The 9,227-nt window shown below is 48.9% G+C and overlaps 1 protein-coding gene across 3 annotated transcripts in view; it reads left to right on the top strand.

The window, feature by feature from the left end:
* Syk (spleen associated tyrosine kinase) overlaps positions 1 to 3,173 on the top strand; it is an 87,479-nt gene extending 84,306 nt beyond the window's left edge. For all 3 annotated transcript variants that reach the window (XM_036186744.1, XM_036186746.1, XM_036186745.1), the window contains one exon: positions 206 to 3,173. In XM_036186744.1, the coding sequence (XP_036042637.1) occupies positions 206 to 278 (73 nt within the window). In that variant the 3' untranslated portion in view covers positions 279 to 3,173. The remainder of the gene's footprint in view (positions 1 to 205) is intronic.
* Positions 3,174 to 9,227: the final 6,054 nt, after the last annotated feature.

The raw sequence follows: 9,227 nt of genomic DNA on the forward strand, positions 1-9,227 counted from the left end.
ATTCTCCCAGCTCACAAGGACACGGATCCTCAGATTTTTGTAAAATGCAGGATTGAGTTCTGTAGTTTGGGAGTGGGAAGAGACCATTCTGACCAAGCTGGTGCGGGGTGCAGTGACCAGCATTCACCACCAGGGGGCAGTTACTTAATCATGTTTCCATCAGCCTATCTACAAACACTAATACATGCATCTCTTCCTCCTTCAGGGTAGAGAACAGGCCTGGATTCACAGCTGTAGAACTGCGGCTTCGCAATTACTACTATGATGTGGTTAACTAACTGCTTGGGTGCCTGTCCTTGGCCACCGTGGATCCTCAAGCGATCACAGAAACTTCATTCAGATGAACTGGCTTTCAGAGTTTCGTTTCCCTCTGCCCAGGGTGAGAGCACAGTGAGTCTGGCCCAAAAAACAGACCAGCAGCAAGACCTTGGGACCTACGGATTCGTCTCTGGTTTTCGTTTCCATCTGTGTGGTTTTGATTATGGGTCACATTTGGGAACCGTTTCCAAATCTTCACAACGTTACCATTCCTCCCTCCGGGTCCAGGATTGCAATGTTCTCCTGCAGATCGGGAAAGCGCTATGGCACTTAAGCAAAGGAAATAAAGAGAAAACCAACCTGTGCAGCTGGCAAGCACGAAGGTGGTTAAGGAAAACAACAAGCCTGGATACTGTTTTTTGCATTCACACTGGAAACAGAAATACCACACAGATGAGACACACTGATATGGCTCTGGAGTCTGCCTTCCTGCAAAGGGACTTGAAGTCTGTCCCTGTATGCTTGCAGGAAGAGGTGTAAATAACGCTCTGCATGGAGGCTGCCAGGGAAGGTGGCTCCCTTGATCCTCTGAGTGTGTCAGACTCCCTGCCTTCTGCAGAGGGAGTGCAGCCCAGGATCCCTTCTGAGTCCATGATGGCCTGTGTGTCTGTTAGGTGTTGTTCTCATTGCTCACAAAGACCCGACAACAATTGAAGGGAGGAAGGGTCTGTTTGGGCTCCTGGTTGGGAAAGGCCATCGTGATTAAAAAGACATTACAACAGGAAGGAAAGGCTTGGTGGCCCGAGCAGGAAGCTAGAAGGTCCCCTGGCATCCACACTCAGGAAGCAAAGGGTGAAGAGGAACTGGGGTCAGGCTATAAGGCCTCAGAGCGGCCACCACCCCAGTGACCCACTTCCTTCAGCCAGGCCCTACCTCCCAAAGGTTTCACAAGCTTCCTAGACAGTGAGTGCCACCAGCCGGGGACCAAGTGTTCAAATATGTGAGCCTTGATGGGGGAGGGGAATTTCACATTTCCAGAACAGGATCTTGAAATTTCTATTGCTATAACTGAGCACCTTGAAGGGGATGCACAAAGAAAAGGAATGTATCTGTTAGACATGTGTCCATCCTTTCTGTTCGAAACCTCCCCAGTGAGGTGCAGCACAAGGCAGGGGCCTTCCTCCAGGGTTGAACAGTGTGATGCCCTGGCAGAGCAGCTGGACCATCGCAGGCCTCTCCTCCTCTCATGAAAGCCCTGATCCCACCTCAGGGTCCCCCTCAGGACCCCTCCTCATCCCCCAAAGGCCCCATCTCCAAACACCATTCAAGTGACTAGATCTTCAACACATGGAGCCTGGGGGTGGGGGGGGACACATTCATACCAGAGCAAAGGGCAATATGGTAACCAAGGCCATCTCAAGATGAGTTTCTGAATGGAATTTTAATTGACAATAAAACCAGAGATTTGATCTTTACCACAATGAAGCCTTGCTAAGTGCAATTCCGAGCTGAGGACATGTGACCTGAGAATTTCACTCCATCCTCCTAGACTGGGCTTATGTGTGGCTGACTTTTTGATCATACACAAAGTGTCAACCATTTGTAGCACTTTTGCTGAAGACTTACAATTGCAAAGGCTGCATACATTTGTTCTGTGTCTGGAAATACATATAGATGTGGGCCTCTTCACCTCCGAAACACTGTGACGTACACAGGCAGGGATGGTACAGGAAGCCCTGCTGTGGGTGAGGAATGGAGAGAGGGTACAATTGGTGCCTTTCAGACTACAGACACAATAAACTTAGCCCCTCTAAGGCAAGAGTCTTTTAAAGCATAGTTAAGAAGTAGAATACATCAATGTGTCTTGGAATTGTGCTGACAGATCAATCGTCTTGTTAAAGAGGGAACCCCTGTATGTTGAACTCACTGAGCAGACCTACAGAACACAGAATTGAAGTCCCAAAGGGTCAGGCCACTTGCAGATTTAGAGTCAGGAAAGCAAGGGGCCGATATATTGTTTATGGAGACAGGACCATCTGGACCACACCTGAGCAAGTTCTCTGCCTCCGCCTTCCCCTGTCTCCAGGGTGGGGCTATAAAAAAGGTCACTTTGCAGGTTGGGAAGTACGTGTGTGAGGACCCCGTGGAAGCCTCTTATTCTCTCTGGCCTCCCTGGCACTGTCCCTCCTTTCCAGGGGTTTGGGACTGACCATTGTCTAGATATGACTGAGCAGGACGGAGGCAGGGCCTTTGCCTTCCTCTAGAAGACCAAGACAGCTTCTCATGTGCAGGAATCGCACTGTGGCCAGTGTTCGGCACTCTCATCTAGTGAAAATCCTGCCTTGCTGTCAAGATTAATTCTCTCCCCTGGGGCCACAGAGGAGGGCAGGACCAAGAGCAGATCCTCCCTGGATGATCTAGACTATGGATGCTCGAAATTTGCAAGGTCAGAACAGCCAAGGTCCTTAGCTGGGTCTCTTTTCATGAGCTGCCTCTGATGACCGGAGCCCTTTCTACCTGGCAGCCAGGCTCATCGTGTGCCTTTGACCTATGACCCTTTGTTGGCAGAGTGCAAGGAGCATCCTAAGCTGCCTCATCACACCCCGCTGGCTGCAAATACCAAGTACCTCATGCAGAAGCGAATATCCCTCCAGCAAACACCCTGTAAAACCTCCTTTGGGGGTCCTGGAATGAAGTTAAGGTTTACATAGAGGACCAGACATGCGTCTCTATGTCCCTGTCAATGTGTGGTCCCACCCATCAACACGTCTCAACTTGTCTCCTGAAAACCAATCCGACACACCATAAACCTCTCTCTGGGAGACAAGCTCCCCTTGCTGGCACCAGGCTTCAGCCTTTTCCTTCTAGCATGAGACTCCCAGGGAAATTTCAGTTTCTTGGCATGCAGACTTGAAAATCTGATGGGCAAAGGAGAAGACACAAAGTTCTCTCTACAGAACCCTCATTCTGCCAGGATATTACAGCTTCAGCGCGTGGTTGCCTGACTGTGCCGTGTCTGTGGTGGCACAGTACATCACCAAGGGAGCATGCGGTGGAGGGGACTACCACCTTACTGTAGTCAGGAAGAGGGGGTAGGAGGTAGGGGTCCCAATGTCTCCTTCAACAGCATTCCCTGGTGAGCTATGTTGCTCCCACTAGGTCCCATCTCTTTGAGTGTGTGTGTGTGTGTGTGTGTGTGTGTGTGTGTTGTGCGCAAGGGTTCCTACGGAGATCAGAAGAGAGTGTTGGATCCCTGGAGCTGGTTACAGGTGGTTGTGAGCCACCCTACATGAGTGCTGGGGACTGGACTCTGGTTATCTAGAAGAGCAGTAAGTGCTCCTACCACTGAACAATCCCTCCAGTCACAGAAGGCTTACCTCCTAAAAGTCTCATTATATCACAACAGAGCCTCAGGCATAATCTCTCTTTTTTCCTTTCTCTACCCTCGCCCTCTTTCCTTCCCACCCCTCTCTCTCTGACACATCTCAGGACAATAGTTCCTTCAAAGAAAAAAAATTAGGTATCATTTGAACACAGCAGAGGGCGCTAGCAACCCAACTTTGACACTTCATCTCAGAAAGCTGTGTTTACAGCCACTTAATGTTATAGCTTTGCAAAATGAACCCACTGGAAGAAAGGACACTGCCAAACCCAGGAACGGTCCCTGGGATGTTCCAACAACTGCCACCACCAGTATAGGTCACCAGAGCTTGAAGCCTACAGAGCTCTTTGCTTTCTTTCTTTATCCATCCTTCCTTCCTTCCTTCCTTCCTTCCTTCCTTCCTTCCTTCCTTCCTTCCTTCTCTCTTTTACTTTCTTTTTCTTTCTTTCTTTCTTTCTTTCTTTCTTTGTTTCTTTCTTTCTTTTTCTTTTTTCTTTCTTTCTTTCTTTCTTTCTTTCTTTCTTTTCTTTCTTTCTTTCTTTCTTTCTTGTTAAGCATTTTGCACTGAAGCCATTAATCACAGTCTCCTATGCCTGTGGGTGACTCAGTACACCGTAGCCTTAGAACAAAGAGTTCAAAATGCAGACTACTCATAAACAACTCTCCCTCACTCATGGAAAATAAAGAGCCAGTGTCTGGGACACTTTCTTCCCCACAGCTCATATCAGATGACACCATCAATTTCTATAAATCACCGGGGTTGGCGAAACCACTGGATTATAGGCCGTAAAGACTCTGCTGCCTGGAAACAGGTTCTCAAATTCCCCCTGTCCCAGTGCACCTTATGCAGGACAGAAAGGCTCCCACCCCAGAGGGTGTGGACAGGTGAGGAAGCAGAGGGACCACCACTCAGGAAAGCACACTGTCAGACAGGAAGTAGCTTCCCCAGGCAGGGAAGGCCAGTGGCATCACTGCACCAAACTGCATAGTTTTGGCTCTAGAATGAACCTGAAAGTTCACAGGAGCACTTCAGACTGTCAGGCTCCACCCATTTGTAAGACTTCTGGACAGATCATGTTCTCGCACTGTCTGCTCCCCAGCCCCTCAGCGGTCACCCCTCTTCTTTGATATTCTGCTCTGAAGAACAGAAAGGAAACAGAATTGGTACTTGCTTATAAAGCTACCACTAGTGACCTCTGCTGTGTTCCTCACAGTCTGCCGGAGCACTCCACAGAGTGCTCACCTGAAGTCTCCTGACAGGGAGGAAGGCAGGTTTTGGGAGATGGAGAGGGTGAGTTCTGGGAGCAGGGCACAAACACCTTGATTGGTATTTTTTCCTGTAATTAAGACATTTAGACAAATGTTTGCTCCAGAATGCATTTCCCTTGAAGCTAATATGATACCCCAGACTCATTTTCTCAGTGCCTTCCCTTCATCTCAAGTACCTCTTGTATATCAGTCTCCCCCTGCCCCCCATAAAACATTCCATCCAGCAGGGAAGCTCCTTGAGATTCAGGAAATGAACAACTCAAAAGGCTTCAGGAAGTCCCTGAAACTGACCAGATGTACTAGACCCCTCCCTCTCCAGGCTTATATAAGCAGTAAGGACTGCTGAGAGACCAGATGAGTCAAGCTGCCTAGAATAGACATTCTTCCAACCTGTTGAGCTGCATGGAAGTTGTGCAGTGAGGCCCAGGGCTCCAGTCTGGGCCTTTTGGTGTTGCAGCTTCCTTTGAATCATCCCTGCCCAAATAACTAGACCCTCACCCATATATCTGACCATAATCCTGCTAGGGAGGCCAGTAAACTTGGTTCACAGAGGTGAATTTTGGTGGTAGGGTTCCTTTGGTTTGTTGTTGAGTCCCTGTGTGGGGTGAGTAGATGTTTGCTAACATTTTCTCAGGAAATAGTGTCTCACAACACCACCAAACAGCAGTCAGCCTCCTACACAAGACCTGTGCAGGTGGGGCTACATCTGGCCTGAATCACCTGCACAGCTATTGCAATAGAAATTTGCACTTCTGCCCATGGGATGTGGAGACACAGTCTAGAGAGGGATGCTGGGCCTTTGTTCTTCTGTAATGTGCTTGGTGTGTATCTGTTTGGTGTGCTTGTCTTTGTATGTGGATGGCTGTGGAAGGGCCCCTACATATGTGACATGTGATCCTATGTGTACATCTGTGTGAGATACGTATATGTGTTATCCATGTAGTATGTGTGTTTGTGTATGTGGGTATACCTATGTATGCTGTGTGTCTCTGTATATGTGCATCTGTGTGTGGTGGAGTGTCCTGACATGTGTATCTGTGTATCTATATGCATGTGTAGTGAATGTGAAATATGTGTGTATATCTATGTGTCATGTATGTATGTGTGATCTTTCATAGGAGGGTGTATTCCTACATGTGTAGGGACCTTGTAACTGTTGCACAGGTGTCTTTACCCTTTTTACCTCAGATTCTCATGTTCCTGAACCTCTTGGCCCGACATTAACTCTCCTACTGATCACATTAACTCTGTTTTCTAGTCCATGGAATTACCGAGGATAGCTTCATGGCAATAACCCTCCCACGTGGAGTATGGCCTGATGCTGGCACCCCAGTCTCAGGCCACCTACCACTGACTCTGTTGTACATACCCATGCAACCATAGGAAGCATGACACCACAAGAGGCCATGACATCACAAGAGGCCATGATATCACAAGAGACCCTGACTGTAGCCCCACAGAGCCCAGGCCAACTTAGCTTAATCATTTGCAAAAGCAATTACTCCTATTCAAAATGGAGATACTCTGCCCAGAAAGCTCAAGGGGACCCCTGCCTTACCTCTTGGGTGATGGGGGTGGCTACCTCTTCACCTAGTAGGTGCTTGCTAGGTAGAATATGGATTCATGTTGTGACTAGAGTCTTCCTATGGACAGCATCTTATCCTGGCTAGCTGCCTACCTGGGAGTAAGCTTGATGACTGTCAGAAACACTGGCTTCCACTGAATAGCAGCAGGTAGTGAGTGGTCTCACTCAGGGGCCTAGTCTGCCAGCAACATCAGCAGCTATCCTGAACAGCCCACATCAAAGACACTTGAAGCCCTACCATGGTGGACAGGTGAATGATTCTTCTCAGGTCTTGTCTACTTTCTTCAGGTCTCTGGTTATTCTCAGAGATGCTTTCTTCCTATATTTTGTGTGTGTGTGTGTGTGTGTGTGTGTGTGTGTGTGTGTGTGTGTGTCTTGCACTCACGTGCACACACCCCACATACATATAGGTACCTGCATAGTCCAAAGGAGGGTACTGGATCACCTGGAGCTGGAGCTACAGACATTGTGAGCTGCTCGATGTGGGTGATGGGAATCAAACTCAGGTCCTCTGCCACCACACACTCATCTTTTGAGAGAGCTATTAGCTAACCTTATCAATGAAATCAGAAGACAATGAACACATACACAAATTTGACCCAGATGTCAGGGTCTCAAACCTGGCTGTCCTTCAGAACAAGCCAGAGTGTTAAAATGCTGATGTCCAGTCCCACGCCTGAGACTAGATGCATGAGTCTGCAGTATGGTCCAGGGCAGTCTCCAAAAGTACACCGGGAGGCTGTCCATTCCAGTACACCATGTGACAGTCAGTCACTTGCCACAGTTTGGATGGCAGCCACTTGAGCCCTGTTTCGGGGAGAAGAGGGTCAGTGGCCCACTGGAGTGACCCCTTCTAATGCACGTGCAGGCTTCCTGTGTGAATGCTGTATCACCAAACGGCCTCAGGAACGTGGCTTGATAATGCCAAGGAGCCAAGCTGGAACTGGGGCTGGCAACCACACAGATTCTGCCTTTAAAAACTGTGTCACCTTTCTGGGATTTGAAGAGCAGAGTCTATAGTTGACCTAGAGTATGGTGAGGCCGATGCTGTGACCAACCACAGTACTGGCACCTCCAGGGGCAGAGCTGAAGCTTTGGACACACCCTTTACTTCTTCGGAGAGTTAGTTTGAGGCATTGGGTACAGTCTGAGCCAGGCTTCAAGAACACGTGTCAGACTTGGATGATTGTTCAGAGGTACTGGTGTTCTGTAGAGTCCAGACCTTTTTGGGAAAAGAAACCAGAAAATTCCAGCCTGAAATACCACATCACCATATCTGCCCTGGCTAGTTCTGCAGATGCTAAGCAATGAGCAACAGCCAAGGTATTTTCAGCTGGAAACCATCCCTTACCAGCAGCCCTGGAGCCTGTGCCTTCAGTGTTGAACTTTGTGTCAGAGAAGCCAAGGATCTCCCAAGACTGTTCTCAGAAGCCAGGGCTAAGGTGGACCCTAATACTCACATGATGTGGGAGACCTCTTTAAGAAAAAGAATGTTGAGGACCATATTACCAGGAATCACCAATGCTGGCTCCAGCTCAGATTATGGAACCACCAGTACCAACAATGGCCATACAGCTATGACCCAGTCCCAGGGTTGACAGCCATAAAATGGGCAATTCTACATGCAGCCACTGAGCACAGGGTGGCTGTCGGCTAGAAATTTTGTTGAGTTTTCTTCTACAAAGTTCTCTCTGGTGGCTGCTGCTCTGCTTCTCTGATCTTTCAGCTTTTACCCTGAGATCTGACTCTGGGTTTTCATTATTAAGACCAGTTAGAATTCACGCTGCACGATTTTGTTCAAAAGAGAAAAGCAGAGGCACAGTATGTGTCTAATTGCATGTGTGTAAGAACAGTTAATCCCCCCGACTTTGAGAGCTGAGCTTTCCTCTAGCACACCTCTCCAGGGGCCCTCTTCAGTGAGAATATTACTGCAGGAGTCCTCCTTGATGAGAAGATTTCTCCAGGAGCCGTCCTCTGTAAGAGGCCTTTCCCCAATCCCTTTTCTATCGCAAGAACTTCCTCTGAGCCACATCACGTCACGGTAAGACTTTAACTCACTTCCACTGTCCACGTGCTTTCAGACCGAGCCCCACATGGCATGTGAACGTCCTGTGCAGCCTTCGTGTCTGAAAGCAGGTGATCAGCGAAGTGGTGGTGAGCTGTGCTGCCCTGGGTAGCTCGCAAAGACTTACCTCAGGACAGGAGGAGTGTCCATCACCCACGTACCTGCCACAGAGTCCAGACCTCTTGTTTTCCAGCTCTGTTTTTTACCTCTCAAACCTTAAAAGTGCCTGTGGCTGCTTCTGATGCTAGCCACAAGGATCTCGAAGGACAAAGGGACAGCTGTCCTAACAGATTGCAGGCAAAAATGTGTTAATTTGGGAAAGTTCTTTAAAAAAGAAAAAACAAAAAACAAAAAACGTGACTGCCTTGGTACATCCTTCCCATCCTTCCTCAGGATCTTGGAAGGAGCCCATGCAGACACCAGAAACAGGGTCGTACTGCAGTGGCGGTCTGGCCAAGGGACAGAGCGCCAGAGAACAATGGGGTGTTGGGATAGAATGCGTCATGGAGACAGAAAGGGAGGTATGATGAAGAGGGCAGTAGCAGGAGAGGGGGGGAGGGGGAGGAGACAGTGGGGGAGGGCAGGAGGGGGAGGGGACAGTGGGGGAGGGCAGGAGGGGGAGGGGACAGTGGGGGAGGGCAGGAGGGGGAGGGGACAGTGGGGGAGGG

Source organism: Onychomys torridus, chromosome 5 (genome assembly GCF_903995425.1).
Source record: "Onychomys torridus chromosome 5, mOncTor1.1, whole genome shotgun sequence".
Classification (NCBI taxonomy): domain Eukaryota; kingdom Metazoa; phylum Chordata; class Mammalia; order Rodentia; family Cricetidae; genus Onychomys; species Onychomys torridus.